Source organism: Salvelinus namaycush, chromosome 9 (assembly GCF_016432855.1).
Source record: "Salvelinus namaycush isolate Seneca chromosome 9, SaNama_1.0, whole genome shotgun sequence".
NCBI classification, from domain to species: domain Eukaryota; kingdom Metazoa; phylum Chordata; class Actinopteri; order Salmoniformes; family Salmonidae; genus Salvelinus; species Salvelinus namaycush.
This window is the reverse complement of record NC_052315.1, coordinates 36,119,097-36,142,181: the sequence shown is the minus strand read 5'-3', so window position 1 is coordinate 36,142,181 and position 23,085 is coordinate 36,119,097. Positions and strand designations below refer to the sequence as shown.

General features: G+C 40.4%; 1 protein-coding gene across 2 annotated transcripts in view; it reads left to right on the top strand.

Annotated features, from left to right (window-relative positions):
- Positions 1-23,085, top strand: part of ldlrad3 (low density lipoprotein receptor class A domain containing 3) — a 118,669-nt gene that overhangs the window by 36,899 nt on the left and 58,685 nt on the right. For both annotated transcript variants that reach the window (XM_039001380.1, XM_039001379.1), the window contains exon 2: positions 23,069-23,085. This exon is cut by the window's right edge and continues 130 nt beyond it. In XM_039001380.1, coding sequence (XP_038857308.1) covers positions 23,069-23,085 — 17 coding nt within the window. The remainder of the gene's footprint in view (positions 1-23,068) is intronic.

Below are 23,085 nucleotides of genomic sequence, written 5' to 3'. Positions count from 1 at the left end.
ATTGGTTGTGGGAACAGCCATACATTTACTGACTGGTAAAACTGTGTTCTGAGAACGGAAGTGAACTTTCTGCCTGTTCTGGGAATGTCCTAAGAATGTTTTACTCTGGTTCCATTATAGTATTCCTGGGAGATTTTATTAATGCTCTAAGAATGGAAATTATAGGTTATTTTAAGGTTTTTAACTTCTAGTTCCTCCCAAACCCGGATCCGGTAGCACCCCCATCAGTAAAAAAGCTGACTAGCATAGCCTAGCATAGCGTCACAAGTAAATACTAGCATCTAAATATCATTAAATCACAAGTCCAAGACACCAGATGAAAGATACACATCTTGTGAATCCAGCCAGCATTTCTGATTTTTAAAATGTTTTACAGGGAAGACACAATATGTAAATCTATTAGCTAACCACGTTAGCAAAAGACACCACTTTCTTACTCCACCATTTTTTTACTCCATCAGTAGCTATCACAAATTCGACCAAATAAAGATATAAATAGCCACTAACCAAGAAACAACTTCATCAGATGACAGTCTGATAACATATTTATTGTATAGCATATGTTTTGTTAGAAAAATGTGCATATTTCAGGTATAAATAATAGTTTACCATTGCTGCCACCATCACAACTCTCACCAAAGCGACTAGAATAACTACAGAGAGCAACGTGTATTACCTAATTACTCATCATAAAACATTTCTTAAAAATACACAGCGTACAGCAATTGAAAGACACAGATCTTGTGAATCCAGACAATATTTCAGATTTTCTAAGTGTTTTACAGCGAGAACACAATATAGCGTTATATTAGCTTACCACAATAGCAAACATCACAACAGCATTGACTCAAGGCAAAAATAGCGATAACGTATAAACCACCAAAATATATAAAAATTTTCTCTAACCTTCTCAGAATTCTTCAGATGACAGTCCTATAACATCATATTACACAATGCATATAGAGTTTGTTCGAAAATGTGCATATTTAGCGGCACAAATCGTGGTTATACAATGTGATTAGTGGCCAAAAATTCAAGCAATCTGTCAGGCGCCATCTTGGAGAGGCACCTATTCTAATCGAAAACTATTCATAAACTTGACTAAAAAATACAAGTTGGACAGCAAATGAAAGATAAATTAGTTCTTAATGCAATCGCTGTGTTAGATTTTTAAAATTAACGTTACTGCGCAATACAGCGTGCGCCAAAAGCGAGACCGCACCATAATTCATGGCGGAATTATTATTTGACATTTGTCAACATAAGTACGAATTAACAGCATAAAGACTGCTTACTATTAGCTGAGCTTCCATCAGAATCTTGGGCAAGGTGTCCTTTCTCCAGAACAATCGTCTTTGGGTTGAAAGATGTCCTCTTCTCCTGTCGAAATAGCAGCTAACGATAGCCACCCACTGGAGACGTGTCCAACTTGTGAAAGCGCATGACAAAGAAATCCCAGAAAATCGCAATAAACTGCTATAAACTGCTATAAGTCGGTTTAAATTAACTACCTTATGATGTCTTTAACACCTATAACGAATAAAAACATGACCGGAGATATAGAACTACTAAAACGAAAGCGTTTGCAGGACGCCATTGTGATGTCTTCTTGCGCCAGGCGCACCATTGAAAAGGACGGTACTTCCGTTCCACGGTCTTATATAGGGTCCCAGATTGCGCAATCCACTCCATTCAAATTCTCCCCGCTTACTGACATCTAGAGGAAGACGTATGCAGTGCATGTAGCCCGATGGCTTACATGGGGACTTATAAACTGACCTCAGAACAGGGACCTCGATTTCTGAAATCTCACTCCCTGACAGGAAATGTGCTGCAGAATGAGTTCTGTTTCACTCAGAGAAATAATTCAAACGGTTTTAGAAACTAGAGAGTGTTTTCTATCCAATAGTAATAATAATATGCATATTGTACGAGCAAGAATTGAGTACGAGGCAGTTTAATTTGGGAACTCATTTTTACAAAGTCGAAATGGCGCCCCCATAGGCTCAAGAGGTTAATAACTTCCTTAAAATTTTCACAGAATGTTTCAATGTTTCAGTAACACTGCACTTGTTTGAATTCCCAGCACAGAAATGTATTTCCTTAAGCATTAATCATGCTGGTGTGGCGGACCGTATTACTGGCACACCGGCAGTCACGAGTCATGAAGGCAGTCAAATTCCATGTGCCCTTTTATTCATTGTAATTAGGCTTCTCCAAGCTCTGATGCTGCTGATGGTCATTAGTAGCCTACCAAACTTGCTAACTGCCTGGTACTCAGCACTCTATTGTCCCTCTAATCACTCTGACATCAATGCATTGCTTGCTTCTACACCTGCATTGCTTGCTGTTTGGGGTTTTAGGCTGGGTTTCTGTACAGCACTTCGAGATATTAGCTGATGTACGAAGGGCTATATAAAATAAACTTGATTGATTGAACTTGAATGCAAATGTGTTCGAAAATCGAATCAAACACTTCATGAGCTCATGTTGAGCAACATTTCTATAGGTTTTGCTATTGCCCGAGAAAACAGAGTGATGGCCTCTACTAAAAAGAGGAGGATCTCATCAGCTTTTTATAGGCTAGGCCTACTATATTTATTTCTCATCTTTCCTAATATTAAGCACGCTGTTTATTTTTAAAACAGGAGTATAGCCTACCTGTCTCACATGAAAATGAACCAAAGGAAAAGCGTCCTCCATTTGCTATTTAAGTGCATAGATGACATTTGTGTTTTCCTGCTGCCCCTGTTTCGAGACAGACAGGTGCATGATAATGGTCCATTCTAAATCAAAACAAATTTCACACTTATATTATTTAGTGTATGTAAAGACAAGATTAAATTAAGAATAGTCTGATGGATGACAATATTAGCTTATCACTTGTGAATTATATATTATCACTTGTGAATGATGCCCAGCATAAGAAACAGTCTTTTTAGAATCATAGTTTCACACCTCATGTAGCCTAGCCAATAAGCCAATATGTTTTGATAAGGTTTGTATCACAAAACTTATTAAAATTAAGCACATTAATCTGCTTGTCACACCCTGGCCTCTGTTATATTGATTTTCTTTATTAGTTTAGTTAGGTCAGGGTGTGACATGGGATGTTTGTGTGTTTTGTCTAGTTTAGGGTGTGTGTATTGGTTAGGGGGTTTTGTATAGTGTATGGGGTTGTGTTAAGTAGAGAGGTTTAGGAAAGTCTATGGTTGCCTGGTTTGGTTCTCAATCAGAGACAGCTGTTTATTGTTGTCTCTGATTGGGAGCCATATTTAAGGCAGCCATAGGCTTTAGGTGATTGTGGGTAATTGTCTATGTCTAACGTTAGTAGCTGTGTGTGCACTTTCGTTTGTAGCTTCACGTTCGTGGTTTATTGTTTTTGTATTAGTTTGTATAGTGTTCGTTTCGTCTTCGTCTCCAATAAAAGAAGATGTATTCATATCACTCTGCGTTTTGGTCCGATCCATGCTCCTCCTCAGACGAGGAGGAGAACGAACGTGACACTGCTTTACAAGGGCCTAACTGGCATACATAAGCAGTGCGTGAGATTCAAGTTTGGGGAAGATCATTTTCACCATAAAAATGCACCTTTTTATAATAAAAGCATTACATTCATAATCGCATTTGCGGTCACTTTTGATAAAGGTGTTTTCCCGCTAAAGGAACATTTGTGCTTATAGCCGACTGCCATGCCCATATTTCTGCGCTGATAATGTGAAGATATAGCCTAATAGTTTATCAACATTTTAAGCTAAACGTTCTGATCTGTTGCATTAGCCACATTGCGTAAAAAAGTTTTTTTGATGCTAGTGGTTGTATTAATTTGGGATCTATTGCACCTCACAACTGTCCCAGACTATGTTTGGAATATGTATTTCTCGCACAGAATAGAATAGGTCGAATTTTGTACTATGGGGCATAGCAGTTGCGTCCATGATGTGTCTGTCTTCACTTGTAACCTGTGAGAAAGACCCGGTCACGTGACGGAGAGCCATGTGAGTGAGAGACGCTTCGGATTGTGCAGCACTCAGGGAGAAGGGCACAACGCAGCACTCCGGGCCGCAAAAGGCATGGATTTTTTTTAGGGTGCGTTACGGCCACAAAGGGGATGCCACCATGAAATTCGAGGCATTATCAAGTGCTTGTCAAATTGTGAATGAGAGACTGTTGGAGTGTGTACAGCCTGCGCAAAAACAAAGCAGAGCTCATGCCTTTTCAAGCGACTTTTTTTTACAATTTATTAAAAAGCAAAACATATAGCCCAACATTTGTAGAACAACTAAATTTATAACTCTAATAACTCATTAATAACTCTAAATGAAGCATATAGGGAGTACCTATTTTAACTACTCAACACAGAATAGCCGCATGTGTGCACTCCCTCAAATCGTTTTGAGAAAATATTTATATTTAATTCAGCTTTGTTCAATTGTATTATTCAAACTATAAAATAATGCCACGAAATTCTAAGCAGGTGTTGTCTGCTAAATGAACTAGTGTAGCTCACAGCCATTTGGCATAGCCATATCAGGACATAACATAAGGACAACTCAGAGTATGCGATTGTTTTCTTCTGAAATAGGCTACATTTTCTTCATCTCATGCTTCTTTAGACCTGTCTAAAATAAATAATGGCTTTATTGTGAAGGTGTAGGCTATATTACATGGATGTATAAAAAAATAAAAAAATGAATGTGTTCATGTTAATTAACTTCTTTGGGATAGGGGGGCGCTGTTTTCACTTTGTAAAAAATCGTTCCCAAATTAAACTGCCTCGTACTCAATTCATGCTCGTACAATATGCATATTATTATTACTATTGGATAGAAAACACTCAAGTTTCTAAAACCGTTTGAATTATATCTGTGAGTAAAACAGAACTCATTTTGCAGCAAACTTCCTGTTGGGAAGTGAAAAATCTGAAATCGAGGCTCTGTTCCAGGGCCTTCCTATTCATTTGCTTGAAATCTATGGATATACATGCACTTCATACGCCTTCCACTAGATGTCAACAGGCAGTGAGAGGTGAAATGGGGTGTATAGCTTGATCTGAGGTCAAACGAGAGCTCTTGGAATGATTTGACCCCAAATTTTCTTTGTTCAGCAAGGCGCGGGAAGGACATCAGCATTGGCTTCTGAAAAGCTTTCGTTATAGACAGCTAATATCTCCGGCTTTGATTTTATTTGATAAATGTGATAATATCATCGTAAAGTATGTTTTTTCAATATAGTTTTATCAGATTATTGAAAGTTTATCGGGAGTTTTGGCTTTTTCCGTTCTCTGCGTTTGGTGACGATGGACAGCTTCGCGCCACTTGGCTAGCTTTGGTTGCTAATTCGACAGGATAAGAGGACATTCTAAAACCAAACAACGATTGTTCTGGACAAAGGACCCCTTGTACAAGATTCTGATGGAAGCTCAGCAAAAGTAGGAACCATTTATGATGTTATTTCGTATTTCTGTGGAAAATGTTTAGTATTATTTTCCGCACTCATTGCAGGCGCTGTCTCGCTATAACGTAAGCTGTATGTCGTACTAAAGTTATTTTTAGAATTCTAACACGGCGATTGCATTAAGAACTAGTGTATCTTTCATTTGCTATCCAACATGTATTTTTTAGTAAAGTTTATGATGAGTTATTTGGTCAGATTAGGTGAGTGTCAGAAATATATCCGGAGATTCTGGAAAAAAGTTGCTACGTTTTCACAATGTATAACCACGGATTTCAGCTCTAAATATGCACATTTTCGAACAAACCATATATGTATTGTGTAATATGATGTTATAGGACTGTCGTCTGATGAAGATTGTGAAGGTTAGTGAATAAATGTATATCTTTTGCTGTTTTTTTCGCTATCGCTACCTTTGCGTTGAATGAATGCGGTTGTGTGGTTGGCTATTGTAGTAAGCTAATATAATGCTATATTGTGTTTTCGCTGTAAAACACTTAAAAAATCTGAAATATTGGCTGGATTCACAAGATGTTTGTCTTTCATTTGCTGTACACCATGTATTTTTCATAAATGTTTTATGATTAGTATTTAGGTATTTCACGTTGGTCTCTGTAATTGTTCTAGCTGCTTCGGTGCTATTTGTGATTGTAGCTGCAATGTAAAACTATGATTTATACCTGAAATATGCACATTTTTCAAACAAAACATAGATTTATTGTATAACATGTTATAAGACTGTCATCTGATGAAGTTGTTTCTTGGTTAGTGACTAATTCTATCTCTATTTGGTCGGTTTTGTGCAAGCTACCTGTGCTGTGAAATAAATGTCTGTGCTTTTTTGTATTTGGTGGTGAGCTAACATAAATATACGTGGTGTTTTCGCTGTAAAACATTAAAAAAATCGGACATGTTGGCTGGATTCACAAGATGTTTATCTTTCATTTGCTGTATTGGACTTGTTAATGTGTGAAAGTTAAATATTTCTAAAAAATATTTTTTGAATTTCGCGCGCTGCCTTTTCAGTGGAATGTGGGGGGAGGGGCTAGACAGGTTAACGGTCAATTACCGTGCTTGACAATCACTGACTGATGAAATTTTGTGACCCCACAGCCCTAATCATGCAAACATATTAATTTTTATTGTTACACAGCCTCAGTGAGATTCAACCCTACAGTTCATTTCAGTCTATTCAACCAGACCTCATTTCAAAGGAAACAAGCACTCATTAAGATCAGGTGTGGCCAATTATTGGGCGCGGCAAACACACCTGAACACACTTAACAAGATAAAGGACAGAAAGAGTTTTGTTGATGCTGAGAATGGAATGTATATCATTTTTAATAACATTCCTAGAGCATTCTCTGAACATTAAGTTTCTTGTGGCTTTTATGGAAAGTTTTCTTAATGTTCTCGGAACAATTTCAGAACATGACTTTAATTAGAACCATGAGGAAACATGTAGGATACATTATGCTGATGTACTGAAATTCATAACGTTTTTGGAACAATTTGAGAACTTAACTTTAAATAGAACCACGAGGAAACCTGTAGGAAACTTTATGCTGAAATTCCCACAGAAGAACATTGTTTCTTAACATTATCTGAATTATTTGGGAGCATTGCCAAATACAAACCAGTTTGAGAACATTACCAAAATTGAAATTAAGTGTAACCACGTTTTTAAAAAAATTAAAAAGTAATTCCCCAAAAATATATTTTTTGTCAAGTTCCTTAATGTGCTGAGAATGATCCAAAGCCAAGCAACTATCCTGCACCATTCCCAGAAAGCTGTGGGAAGGTTGTATGTAACATAACCATAGGACAACCACACTCTCATCAAGCTCTAAGAAACATATTGTTCTCAGAACATTATGTGCTAGCTAAATCAAATCAAATTTTATTTGTCACATACACATGGTTAGCAGATGTTAATGTGAGTGTAGCGAAATGCTTGTGCTTCTAGTTCCGACAATGCAGTAATAACCAACAAGTAATCTAACCTAACAATTCCACAACTACTACCTTATACACACAAGTGTAAAGGGATAACGAATATGTACATAAAGATATATGAATGAGTGATGGTACAGAACGGCATAGGCAAGATGCAGTAGATGGTATAGAGTACAGTCTATACATATGAGATGAGTAATGTAGGGTATATAAACATAAAGTGGCATAGTTTAAAGTGGCTAGTGATACATGTATTACATAAAGATGGCAAGATGCAGTAGATGATATAGAGTACAGTATATACATATACATATGAGATGAGTAATGTAGGGTATGTAAACATTATATTAAGTGGCATTGTTTAAAGTGGCTAGTGATACATTTTTACATAAATGTCCATCAATTCCCATTATTAAAGTGGCTGGAGTTGAGTCAGTATGTTGGCAGCGGCCACTAAATGTTAGTGGTGGCTGTTTAACAGTCTGATGGCCTTGAGATAGAAGCTGTTTTTCAGTCTCTCGGTCCCTGCTTTGATGCACCGGTACTGACCTCGCCTTCTGGATGATAGCGGGGTGAACAGGCAGTGGCTCGGGTGGTTGTTGTCCTTGATGATCTTTATGGCCTTCCTGTGACATCGGGTGGTGTAGGTGTCCTGGAGGGCAGGTAGTTTGCCCCCGGTGATGCGTTGTGCAGACCTCACTACCCTCTGGAGAGCCTTACGGTTGTGGGCGGAGCAGTTGCCGTACCAGGCGGTGATACAGCCCGACAGGATGCTCTCAATTGTGCATCTGTAGAAGTTTGTGAGTGCTTTTGGTGACAAGCCGAATTTCTTCAGCCTCCTGAGGTTGAAGAGGCACTGCTGCGCCTTCTTCACAACGCTGTTTGTGTGGGTGGACCAATTCAGTTTGTCCGTGATGTGTACACGGAGGAACTTAAAACTTGCCACCTTCTCCACTACTGTCCCGTCGATATGGATAGGGGGGTGCTCCCTCTGCTGTTTCCTGAAGTCCACAATCATCTCCTTTTTTTATTGATGTTGAGTGTGAGGTTATTTTCCTGACACCACACTCCGAGGGCCCTCACCTCCTCCCTGTAGGCCGTCTCGTCGTTGTTGGTAATCAAGCCTACCACTGTAGTGTCGTCCGCAAACTTGATGATTGAGTTGGAGGCAAACTTGATGATTGAGTTGCATGGCCACGCAGTCGTGGGTGAACAGGGAGTACAGGAGAGGGCTCAGAACGCACCCTTGTGGGGCCCCAGTGTTGAGGATCAGCGGGGTGGAGATGTTGCTACCTACCCTCACCACCTGGGGGCGGCCCGTTAGGAAGTCCAGGACCCAGTTGCACAGGGCGGGGTCGAGACCCAGGGTCTCGAGCTTGATGACGAGTTTGGAGGGTACTATGGTGTTAAATGCTGAGCTGTAGTCGATGAACAGCATTCTCACATAGGTATTCCTCTTCTCCAGATGGGTTAGGGCAGTGTGCAGTGTGGTTGCGATTGCGTCGTCTGTGGACCTATTGGGTCGGTAAGCAAATTGGGTCTAGGGTGTCAGGTAGGGTGGAGGTGGTATGGTCCTTGACTAGTCTCTCAAAGCACTTCATGATGACGGAAGTGAGTGCTACGGGGTGGTAGTCGTTTAGCTCAGTTAGCTGGGACGCTGTTAATGTGCACTTTATTGTTTTCAGGCGCCTTTTTTATTTTCCAACAACAAGAGAAAAGAGCGTGCGGCACCAACTGTTTTAGGCACAATAGACTGCAGAGCCGCTTCATGTCATTTCAGCAAGCCATGACACTCAACATCTCAGATTGTTCTGAAATCATTTATGTAGTTAAAAACAGGAAAGACGGGCATTCCTGAAACATAATTTTGTTGAAATTGTATTTGATCTTGGAGAAATTGATTGCACCCAAATTGGCCATTTTCATTTATAGGATTCAGATAATATTCAATAAATATGGTATTCAACATCCGATTTGGACCAAACCTCTTCCTATCTAGTGGTCATAACATGGTACTTCCGCACTTCTTTATGGTAAATAATGCAAGTGACTTAATGACACATTTTTCTCAACAGGGGAAAACTAGATTCACAGGGAATACATTATATAGTATGGAGAAGCAATACTCCAAGCCAAAGCGTCATACCTCTTGTCAAACTCAGAGAACCAATACTGTATACTGGTTGTTTAGATTGGATTAGCATGTGAGGTGGGGGGTCCGTGGGTGGCTTTGGAACATTTTTGGGGATCCATTTGTGTCTTACTTGTTGGTAGGAAGTTTGGGCCAAATCAAATGTTGGGTACTATATTTATTGAATGTTATCTGAATCCTACAATTTTAAATGAGAGATTAAATTATATTTCAACAAAATAATGTTTCAGGAATGCTAATTGTATCTGTTACTAACTACAGAAACAATTTCAGAACAACCTGAGATGGTGGGTGCTTTATGAGGTGGAACAACCCTGCATACGTTTTGTTAGTACACTTATCCTAGAGCCCAGACCCATGTGGAGCGACTTGTTTACTACTCAGGGTGTAGTGCATGTGTCCTGGGGGTTAGGGCGGGGTTCCAGACGTATTTGTTTACTGGATACATTTCTCTGGAGAAAGCTGTGTGCGCATTTGCCTGTTTTATGCAAGCCTCCTTTAATCAATCAACACTCCAATGGAAAGGCCTTTGTAGGGTCTTCCTTCTGCATATTTTTTAATGTGGCTGAACAAGAGCAGTTTTTTGATTGGTGTTTATAACCAGAATTTCAAGATCTTGGTAGACATGTACAATAGTAAGATAACAGATGTGTTGTGCTGTTGCTGCCTTGTGATATTCTGTTGTAGTTGAGTCAGGAGGGCTCAAAAGAAAAATCAGTCTACTACGTAGTGGGATTTGGCCTGGCTAACTGTGCTAATATTCTGTGTGTTATCAAATCAAGTTGTATTGGTCACATACACATATTTAGCAGATGTTATTCGGGTGTTGCGAAAAACTTGTGTTCCTCACTCCAACAGTGGAGTAATATCTAACAAATCACAACAACACACACAAATCTAAAAGTAAAATAATGGAATTAAGAAATATATAAATATACCGTAGGTGTTAAGTTTGTCTGGGAGCAAGATGTCGGTGTCCATGACATGGCTTGTTTTCCCTTTGTAATCCGTGATTGTCTGTAGACCCTGCCACATACGTTTCGTGTCTAAGCCGTTGAATTGCGACTCCACTTTGTCTCTGTACTGATGTTTTGCCTGTTTGATTGCCTTACGGAGGAAATAACTACACTGTTTGTATTGCCATGGTTAAATGAGGTGGTTTGTGCTTTCAGTTTAGCTGTAATGCTGCCATCTATCCACAGTTTCTGGTTTTGGTAAGTTTTAACCTCTTGGGTAGGGGACAGTATTTTGAAGTTTGTATGACAAACGTGCCCAAAGTAAACTACCTGTTACTCAGGCCCAGAAGCTAGGATATGCATATGCATGGTAGTATTGGATAGAAAACACTCTGAAGTTTCTAAAACCGTTAAAATAATGTCTGTGAGTATAACAGAACTGATGTCTGTGAGTATAACAGAACTGATATGGCAGGCGAAAACCGCCGTTCGTTGATTTTCCTTTCTATTGAAAACGCTATTGTCCATTTAAAATATTATTGATTATTTAAATAATAGACAACCTAAGGATTAATTATAAACATCGTTTGACATGTTTCGACGAACTTTACCGGTATTATTAGGATGTATTCGTCTGCATGTTTTGGAGCCAGTGGATTACTGAACAAAACGCGCCAACAAAACAGAGCTTTTGGGACATAAAGAGGGTCTTTATCGAACAAAACTAACATTTATTGTGTAACAGGGAGTCTTGTTAGTGCAACCATATGAAGATCATCAAAGGTAAGTTATTATTTTTATCGCTATTTTGGACTTTTGTGACTCCTCTACTTGGCTGGAAAATGTTTGTATGCTTTTGTAAGCAGGGCGCTTACAATCGCATGGTATGCTTTCGCCGTAAAGCCTTTTTTAAATCTGACACAGTGACTGGATTAACAAGAAGTTAATCTTTAAGCCAATGTATAACACTTGTATATTTTATGAATGTTTATTATGAGTATTTCTGTATTTTGAATTTGGCGCTCTGCAATTTCACCGGATGTTGGGCAGGTGGGACGGTAGTGAAGAAGTTAATAGTCACAGTGGGAACAACATCCTGATCAACTCAGTCACCATGTCCGTTCATGTATTGTTATTCTCCGAGGCTACCCGGAACATATAACCAGTCTGCGTGATCAAAGCAATCTTGGAGCATGGATTCCGATTGGTCAGACCAGCGTTGAATAGACCTTAGCATGGGCACTTCCTGTTTTAGTTTCTGCCTATAGAAAGGGAGGAGCAAAATTAAGTTGTGATCTGATTTGCCGAATGGAGTGCGGGGGAGGGCCTTGTAGGCTTCCCGGAAGAGAGACTAGCAGTGGGCGAGTGTTTTCCCAGCTCGAGTACTACAGTCAATGTGTTGATAGAACTTCGGTAGCGTTTTCCTCAAATTTGCTTTGTTAATATCCCCAGCTACAATAAAGGCGGCCTCAGGATATGTGGTTTCCAGTTTGCATAAAGTCCAGTGTAGTTCCTTGAGGGCCGTCGTGGTGTCGGCTTGAGGGGGAATATACACGGCTGTGACTATAACCGAGGTAGGTAATACGGTCGACATTTGATTGTAGGGTATTCTTGGTCGGGTGAACAAAAGGACTTGAGTTTCTCTACATTATCACAATCATGAGTGGTTAATCATGAAACAATCACCACTGCCCTTCTTCTTCCCGGAGTGTTCTTTATTTCTGTCTGCGCGGTGTACTGAGAACCCAGCTGGCTGTATGAATGGGGACAGTATATCCGGAGAGAGCCATGATTCTGTGAAACAGAGTATGTTACAGTCCCTGATGTCTCTCTGGAAGGAGATCCTCGCCCTGAGCTCGTCTACTTTATTGTCCAGAGACTGTGAAGCGGTGGATGGTGTGCCCGCGTCCTGAGTCGGACTAGAAGTCCACTCCGAATACCTCTTCTCAGCCGACGGTGTCTAGGAGCAGCCTCTGGGATAAGTTAAATTGCCCTGCGGGGTGCGAACAAACGATCCAATTTGGTAAAGTCGTAATCGTGTTCGTAATGTGGGTGAGTTACCATCACTCTGATATCCACAAGTTCTAACCAGCTGTATGTAATAACACAAAAAACTTCTGGGCTAAAGATGAAAGAAATAACCAAAAAACAAAATACTGCAAAGTTGCTTAGCAGGTAGAAGCAGAGCTGCCATTATCCCACCTCTAGTGAGAGAGCTTCTGCTATACAGGCTCCTGTACATTGCTGTGTGTGGGCATGGCAGCGGGCGTGGGTGGGCGTGCGTGTGTAAATAGAGACATCAGGGAGTCTTGGCTGGAGACGCCAAGGTCACATCAAAAGAGGGCTGACTGATGCACAACTCTCCATTCATCCCTCTCATCTTTTCCTCCTCCCCTAACCTTCTCTTTCTTCCTCCTCAGCTCCTTTCTTCCTCCCTAGTCATCCCTCTCTCCTGGGTTGTTATTGGTCTGTACAGAGGGCAGGGAACACTGGGCACATGGCTCACGCATCACTGTGTCAGAACGCATCAGAACGAGCAAAGTCAGAGTACGGAATATATATGAACCCTGCTCTGTGCAACTGGGTCCTGGACTTCCTGACGGGCTGCCCCCAGGTGGTAGGAAACAACACCTTCACTTCTTCTGATCCTCAACACAGGGGCCCCACAAGGGTGCGTGCTCAGCCCCCTCCTGTACTCCCTGTTCAGCCATGACTGTGTGGGCACACACGCCTCCAACTCAATCATCAAGTTTGCTGATGACACAACAGTAGTAGGCCTGATTACCAACAATGATGAGACAGCCTACAGGGAGGAGGTGAGGGCCCTGGCCGGATGGTGCCAGGAAAATAACATCTCCCTCAACGTCAACAAAATGAAGGAGCTGATTGTGTACTTCAGGTGGAAAGCTTCAAGTTCCTCAGCGTACACATCGCCAACAATCTATAATGGTCCACCCACACAGACAGTGTGGTGTAGATGGAGCAACAGCGCCTCTTTAACCTCAGGAGGCTGAAGAAATTCGGCTTAGCCCCTAAGACCCTCACAAACTTTTACAGATGCACAATTGAGAGGATCTTGTCTGGCTGTATCACCACCTGGTATGGCAACTGCACCACCCGCAACTGCAGGGCTCTCCAGAGGGTGGTGCGGTCTGTCCAACGCATCACTGGGAGCACATTGCCTGCCCTCCAGGACACCTACAGCACCCAATGTCACAGGAAGGCCAAAAAGATCATCAAGGACATCAACCACTCTAGCCACGGCCTGTTCACCCCGCTACCATCCAGAAGGCCAGGTCATTACAGGTGCATCAAAGCTGGGGCCGAGACTGAAAACAGCTTCTAATATTCAAGGCCATCAGACTGTTAAATAGCCATAACTAGCCGGCTACCACCCGGTTACTCAACCCTAAACCCTAGAGGCTGCTGCCCCATGTAGATAGACATGGAATCACTGGTCATTTTAATAATGGAACACTGGTCACTTTAGTAATGTTTACATACTGCTTTACTCATTACATGTGTATATACTGTATTCTATTCTACTGTATTTTAGTCATTGCCACTCCGACATTGCTCAATCTAATATTTATATATTTATTAATTCCATTCTTTTACTTTTAGATTTGTGTGTATTGTTGTGAATTGTTAGATACTACTGCACTGTTGGAGCTAGGAACACAAGCATTACGCTACACCCGCAGTAACATCTGCTAAATATGTGTATGTGACCAATACTTTCCATTTGATTTATGGACATTATGTGAGTAGAAAACGTGTGTACATCAGTAGTTATATAAGATGAGCCATGAGGAGAATACAGTATATACATTTAAAGTGGGTAAAACAGTATGTAAACATTATTAAAGTGCCCAGTGTTCAATAACTCTATGTACATAGGGCAGCAGTCTCTAAGTTTCAGGGTAGAATATTGGCAGGGTAGCTGTGTGTTGCAGCCAGCTGTTCTCTCTCTGTTTGTGGTGTCTTTAATTGACCAGGCCAAAGGTTGTCGGCTCATTTGTGATTCGCTCCGTTGAGTCTAAGGAAGAGGGATGAGAATCCTGTCCTTCTCTATGAGCTGTCACATGCACACACACACACACACACACACACACACACACACACACACACACACACACACACACACACACACACACACACACACACACACACACACAAAGACATGCACGCACGCACACACACACATAGGGCTCCAATTTCCCTCCACCACCCTCTGTGCTTCAGAAGCTCCTGATACAGCCAGCCCATTAAAATCAGTGTGTAATTGGAAAACAAGTTCCTGCATCTAGCCATAAAAAGCCAGGCTTATTCTGAGCTGTCCAATAATGATCCATCCCCTAATTTATTCTTATTTTCGTCAAACACAAAAATCCCTTCCGCATTTTCATTAGATTTGGAGTCTTGAAAATGTTACTTTGTCTGTATTTTCTCAATTGGGGTGTGTGTGTGACACGACGTGTAGCTATGTTGTGGACCATTGTCTGCAGTAACCATGGGAGCGGAGTGCCTTTGCTCACAGACAGTGTGTGTCAATGCTAACATCAGTGCTACAGTACATTGTATACACCCTTTGCTAAAATCCCCTCAAGAATTTTCTAACGCCATTCCAATCTATTTCTCACCTCTTCCTCCATCCAGATCAATGGCGGGGAGATATGTTAACCTGGCTGGGTCAGAGGCCACTTTAATGTCGGGTTATAGATTGAGGTTATAGATTGATACAGCCCAGGGTACAGCTAGGCTAGGGATCAACGTGTGTGTGTGTATGTGCCTGCATGTGTGCGTATGTGAGTGTCTGAGTGTAGGTCAATATCCTTGTGTAGTGCTAGTTCCAATCTAAGAAGTGTCAGGAGTGCTGCTGGGGTTTGCTGTAACAGTACCAGGCCGTGGAGCAGCCTGTATCAAATCATAGTGATAAGCTAAACACACACACACACACACACACACACACACACACACACACACACACACACACACACACACACACACACACACACACACAGAGTCGCAGAGCAGCTCCAATGAACCCATTGCCTCTTGTCAAACAGCCTAGTTCCCTCAAGTCTTTATGCATGTTGTGTGCATGTGCACCAATGTGGATTTCTGTTCTTGAGCTGTTAGAAACAACCCAGTGTAGCCATCCCACAAAACTCGCTGGCACGTTCTACTGCCAAGCAGAGAAATAGCAATTAGTATGCTACATATAAAAGCCTGACCTAGCAACAGCTTTCCTATCTCCCTGTCCCTCTCTCCCTCGATCCCTCTCTCATTTTAATTGAAAGAAACAAAGAGTATCTTGCATCACACCCTCTGAGAGGGTGAGGAGAGGGATGTTATATAGACATTTCCAGAACCTCAAGTGTGAAATGGCCAGGGTGATGATGAAGCATTTCTCATACAGCTGTAATCCCTTTATGACTCATACCAGCTGTCAATCACTCAGATGTAGCACTGGGAGTGGCTGGATCTGAAGAGATGTATAACAAGTAGACAGGACTCTTTAGCTCTGTTGGACCAGGAGGTATTTTTTGGATCAGATGGTCAGGGGAAAAAACACAGGTGTACAGCGAGGTTCTTGGCTAGCAGGTTTTCTGGGTGTCTGTGTAGGTGTGTTTGATGATGTACTCACATATAGTCTAATGAAACAAAGTGCGAACAGTGTGTTCTGCCCTCCAGAACACGTGGGTTGATGTTTTCACTGTTTCTGTGTGCTGATGAAAATAGAGGAAAACATTTTGATTCTGTTACCAGTTAATTAATAATAGAACATGTTTAAAATACTGGGCCTGTTGCACCTCAATAACAACGACAAAAGCATAGTCACTACAGGCAGCAACTTTATAACACAGCTCACAATCTTCTTACTAAATCCAGTTTGTCAACCTTAGTTATAATCAGTGGTGGAAAAAGTACCCAATTGTCATACTTGAGTAAAAGTAAATATACTTTAATAGATAATGACTCAAGTAAAAGTGCAAGTCACCCAGTAAAATATTACTTGAGTGAAAGTCTATAAGTATGTTGCTTTAAATATACTTAAGTATCAAAAGTAAATGTAATTGCTAAAATATACTTAGTATCAAAAGTAAAAGTATTAAACATTTCAAATGCCTTATATTAAGCACACCAGATGGCATCATTTTTAAAATTATTTTTAAAATGTACTAACAGATAGCCAGGGGCACACTCCAACACTCAGACATAATTTACAAACAAAGTATGTGTTTAGTGAGTCCGCCAGATCAGAGGCAGTAGGGATGACCAGAGATGTTTTCTTGATAATTGTGTGAATTAGACCATTTTCCTGTCCTGCTAAGCATTCAAAATGTAACAAGTACTTTTGCGTGTCGGAAAATGTATGGTGTAAAAATGACATTATTAGAAATTAAGTGAAGTAAAAGTTCTCAAAAATGTAAATATTAAGTACTACTTATGTAGTACTTTCAAGTATTTGTACTTATGTACTTTACACCACTGATTATAATACAGGCCTATTTATAAATTGGACTCTTACAACTTTGTATTCCTCCCCTAGTTTGGTACAGGTTGGGTTGCCGAGTGAAACTGTGGATGCGTCCCAAATGATCCCTATTTAGCACACTACTTTTGACCAGAGACCTCTGGGCCCTGGTCGAAAGTAGTGCACTGTACAGTATTGGGAATAGGGTGCTATCTGGGACACATCCTGTGCCTTGGTGTCCTTAAGTTATAATTTAGATGACTATAGAGTAGTGTTGTTTGTTATTATACTATGGGTGGGTCTAATCTTGAATGTTGATTGGTTTAAACCGCATTCCAGCCGGTGTCTATTCCACAAGTTTCCACCGGCTAAATCTATGACGTTAAAATGCCTATTTACTCTGTTCCATCTAACTGCGCAACCCACTGTCTCATCAGCCCAGCCAGGCAATTTATTAACTTAATCTCCTCTATAAAAAGCATCTAGACATTATCTCACATTTCCTTTAGACTAACATTTAGTTTTCAACAGTGGAGAGTTGTTTAAACCTTGCTGGTTGTCTCCGACATTTGCAAAATTGTTTCAGTATTCAAATTCGATCTCCAGCTGTCCCATAGTAATGAACATGTCGGAAGTTGGGACGAGACAGACAGGCAGCGGTTCTCAGCCAGTCGAAATCATGAATCAGCTGGCATCATTTTTATGTATATATTCAAAGTAAAATGTCAATTGAAAAAAGGTCAAACGAAACGAAGTGCTGCTAGTTTGCAGTCTTTCCAGATTCAGTTTGAAGTGATTGTGTTAGCTGTGGTGTTGGCTAGCTCCTTTCAACAGTGTCCTGACGAGTGAGCACATGTTCTATGCCAGGTGAAATTGTGCCTCATTAGATCATTGTTATGGATGTATCCAAATAAATGTCACTAGAAACACCTTAAACAAATGCAATTGCAGCTACTGTGCTGTTATTCTGGCTGCACTTTTTGACGTGACTGTAAGTTAGCTGTAGTTGGCTAACAAGGAAGCAAAGGAAAATAACGTTGCCAGCCATTATGGCAATGGAACATTTAGAACTGTCACACCCTGGCCTTTGTTATCTTTATTTTCTTTATTAGTTTAGTTAGGTCAGGGTGTGACATGGGGGATGTTTGTGTGTTTTGTCTAGTTTAGGGTGTGTGTATTGTTTAGGGGGTTTTGTAGAGTGTATGGGGTTGTGTTCAGTGTAGGTGTTTAGGAAAGTCTATGGTTGCCTGAATTGGTTCTCAATTAGAGACAGCTGTCATTAGTTGTCTCTGATTGAGAGCCATATTTAGGCAGCCATAGGCATTAGGTAGGTTGTAGGTAATTGTCTATGTCTAACGTTAGTAGCTTGTGTATGCACTTTCGTTTGTAGCTTCACGTTTGTTGTTTTTGTTAGTTTGTCTAAGTGTTTTCGTTTCGTGTTACGTCTTCGTTATATTAAAGAAGATGTATTCGTATCACGCTGCGCCTTGGTCCTCTCATTCACATCAAGATGATCGTGACAAGAACGAATGACTGGGTCGCGTCCATAGATACAGAACAAAAGGCTGAATGACTGGGTCGCGTCTCTAGCAACCAAACCGATAGAATGAACTACCCGCTGGCTTGGGTAGCAACCCTAGATGTGTGTCGGGACTATATCTTGTGGAAGGATGAAAAAGTATTTATACATTCCTCCAAATAAAGTTTTTAATGAAAATATGTAAATAATTATTTGAATATGTTGGTAAACCGTTGTATAAAAGTGATAATACCCTCGACGCCAGTGTTTGGAGGATATATTGGCACGGGCCTACCAACATCCGTGACAATACAGTTGAAGTCGGAGGTTTACATACACCTTAGCCAAATACATTTAAACTCAGTTTTTCCTAATTCCTGACATTTAATCCAAGTAAAAATTCTGTGTTTTAGGTCAGTTAGGATCACCATTTTATTTTAAGAATGTGAAATGTCAGAATAATAGTAGAGAATTATTTATTTCAGCTTTTATTTCTTTCATCACATTCCCAGTGGGTCAGAAGTTTACATACACTCAATTAGTATTTGGTAGCATTGCCTTTAAATTGTTTAACTTGGGTCAAACGTTTCTGGTAGCCTTCCACAAGCTTCCCACAATAAGTTGGGTGAATTTTGGCCCGTTCCTCCTGACAGAGCTGATGTAACTGAGTCTGGTTTGTAGGTCTCCTTGCTAGCACACGCTTTTTGAGTTCTGCCCACACATTTTCTATGGGATTGAGGTCAGGGCTTTGTGATGGCTACTCAAATACCTTTACTTTGTTATCCTTAATCCATTTTGCCACAACTTTGGAAGTATGCTTGGTGTCATTGCCCATTTGGAAGACCCATTTGCGACCAAGCTTTAACTTCCTGACTGATGTCTTGAGATGTTGCTTCAATATATCCTCATAATTTTCCATCCTCATGATGCCATGTATTTTGTGAAGAGCACCAGTCCCTTCTGCAGAAAAGCACCCCCACAACATGATGCTGCTACCCCCGTGCCGCACGGTTGGGATGGTGTTCTTCGGCTTGCAAGCCTCCCCCTTTTAACTCCAAACATAACAATGGCCATTATGGCCAAACAGTTATATTTTTGTTTCATCAGACCAGAGGACATTTCTCCAATAAGTTTGATCTTTGTCCCCATGTGCAGTTGCAAACCGTAGTCTGGCTTTTTTATGGTGGTTTTGGAGCAGGGGCTTCTTCCTTGCTGAGCGGCTTGTCAGGTTATGTCGATATAGGACTCGTTTTACTGTGGATATAGATACTTTTGTACCGGTTTTCTCCAGCATCTTCACAAGGTCCTTTGCTGTTCTGGGATTGATTTGCACTTTTCGCAACCAAAGTACGTTCATCTCTAGGAGACAGAACGCGTCTCCTTCCTGAGCGGTAGGACGGCTGCGTGGTCCCATGGTGTTTATACTTGCGTATTATTGTTTGTACAGATGAATGTGGTACCTTCAGGTGTTTGGAAATTGCTCCCAAGGATGAACCAGATTTGTGGATGTCTACAATTTCTTTCTGAGGTCTTGAAGTCAAGCATGAAGTCAAGCAAAGAGACACAGAGTTTGAAGGTAGGCCTTGAAATACATCCACACGTACACCTCCAATTGACTCAAATGATGTCAATTAGCCTATCAGAACCTTCTAAAGACATTACATCATTTTCTGGAATTACCCAATCTTTTTAAAGGCACAGTCAACTTAGTGAATGTGAACTTCTGACCCGCTGGAATTGTGATACAGTGAAATAAGTTAAATAATCTGTCTGTAAACAATTGTTGGAAAATTTACTTGTGTCATGCACAAAGTAGATGTCCTAACCGACTTGCCAAAACTCTAGTTTGTTAACAAGACATTTGTGGAGTGGTTGAAAAACAAGTTTTAATGACTCCAACCTAAGTGTATGTAAACTTCCGACTTCAACTGTATATCCTCCAAACACCGGCTCCTCGGGCATTATCACTTAAGTGTGTCCTTCCCCACCACAGTGTCAGAGCCCAGCCAGCCAGCCAGCCCAGCAGCACATGTTTTACATTCTAACTCATTAGTCTATTGCTGGAGTGCATCAACAAGTTCAGCCCTATCCCACTTATTAAAGATCAGACAGGGTCATTTCCATGTAAAAGACCCATGAGCAGCAACATGTGATATTCTTAGGATCATGTTAAATTGGCTGTCAAATGAAAGCTAAGAGTCTATATTCCTTTGAAATTAAGGTACAGTGCTTATACACTACCGGTCAATAGTTTTAGAACACCTTCTCATTCACATCTACTCAAGGATTTTTTTGTTATTTTTACTATTTTCTACATTGTATAATAATAGTGAAGACATCAAAACTATGAAAAAACGTATATGGAATATGATGGAGTGCTGCATCAGATGACCTGGCCTCCACAATCCCCTTGACCTCAACCCAATTGAGATGATTTGGGATGAGTCGGACTGCAGAAGGAAGGAAAAGCTGCCAGCAAATGCTCTGCATATGTGGGAACTCCTTAACTAATGTTGGGAAAGCATTCCAGGTAAAGCTGGTTGAGAGAATGCCAAGAGTGTGCAAAGCTGTCATCAAGGCAAAGGGTGGCTATTTGAAAAAATATATTTTGATTTGTTTAACACTTTTTTGGTTTCTACATGATTCCATATATGTTATTTCTTAGTTTTGATGTCTTCACTATTATTCTACAATGTAGAAAATTGTAAAAATAAAGAAAACACTTGAATGAGTAGGTTTGTTCTTAAACTTTGGACCGGTAGTGTGTACATTTTCCAACAATTGTCCATCCTAAAAATTAGGAATAAGCAAAGGCTTTGATTTCTGGTCAGAGAGATAGAAAAGAGTTCTTAGAAAACATCTACCAGAAAAGTCTAAAAAGGTATGAGAAACGTATGAAAACATAAGAATATTGAAGTAAAGACCCATGCTAACTAATATCAACACTTATATTTAGTTTCGGATAAATTTTTCTGCCTTCTCTCAGTTCAAATTCCATTACCAAAAAAACACATATCTTTAAGATATTTTCTCATTTTTCTCCGTCATGAGGAGGGAGGATAATGGAAGTTCACAGAAGTAAGATTTAAAGGTAGACCTACCAATTAGTTAGTGTTTTTACTGTTATGCATTTTTGTTTATTAAGTGGTTAAAACTCAATTCCGTTACCAAATAAAATAAATGTAGAGTATAGTTCAGTACAGTACATTAAGGTAAAGTAGAGTACACTACACAATAGAGCACACTAGAGTTGAGTACACTAGAATGTACTGAACTCTACTGTACTGTACAACACTTTACTGTACTGTACTCTATTGTACTCTACTGTGCTGTACGTTGATGTCTATGATTGGTTTAGATTTGGCCCAGACCGGACCAACCAAATTTGGTCTTGTTTGGGGGCAGATCTTATTAAAAGAATAGCTAGTGTGTAGAATAATACCTAAATATGCAAAGAAGGATATTGCATATTTATACCTTTCTGAACCTATTTAAAGAAAATGACATTCATATCCAAAATTATGCATTTCTGTGTAGTACAGATCAGGGACCCATGATGAAATTCTGTTACCGCAATTCCGTCACCGGGTGTCAATCCACTTCACCCTCATTCTTCCTGCAGACATCTTTAACTCTTAATTTGGAGCAGAGATCTAACAGAGTTTTTGGAAAGCGTGGACACAAAAATCTGAGGGAGATTTTACCGTAATTCTGTTACCAAACTTTGCATCTGCACAGTTCTTCCAGTAAATGTGTTATGTTCTGTGTAAATTGTTAAAAGTAGTCATTGTGCATAGAGTTGTATGGTTTGTTAAACTTTAAAGTCAATGTTTTTTGTTTGGCATACTGTTTGGCAATCTGAGTGTCTGTTACCGTTATTGTGGAATTGCCCACAGGCCACTATGCTTCTCTGCTGCTCTGCTTGTGGATCAATGGATCATACAATGGAAGAGCTTTGCAAATGTACTTGATGCCATACATACCCATATTGCCTTCTAAGGCAAATGGGTCATAGTCTACATAGGAATCTAGAAAGGAATCTTCACTATGCAATGATGCACGCATCATTTGTCGTTTTGTCGTATTTAGCGATAGGGAAATCAGAGGGAAAATGTGTGTGTGTGTGTGTGCTTGATGTGTGTGTCCTTATCTGCCCTTCTTTATATTAGCCAGCAGTAGACTGACTCAGAGACTGACTGTTATCACCATTATGACCCTTTCATACTTTCATATTGGTATTCATGATGCTATCCTCTGTTTTTATGACCTGCCTGGATACTGATATAGGAATGCCTTTAATATTTTCCATTTGGAGATAATAATAGCCTGCCTTTTGACTGTGATATTATTATCTTTTGAATGCAATATCCTTCTACAGTTCAAGTTCTCAGATTGTACAATATCTCCCTCTTCCTCCTCATCTTCCTTTTCCTCATCTTTCCCATCCTCCTTCCTCATCCTCACCATCCTCGTCCTCCTCCTCTCCTCTCCCCTCCACCCCTCTCCTCCATTTTCTCCTTTCCTCCTCCCTCTCTCCTCCTCTCCCACAGAGAGCCAGCTCCTTCCG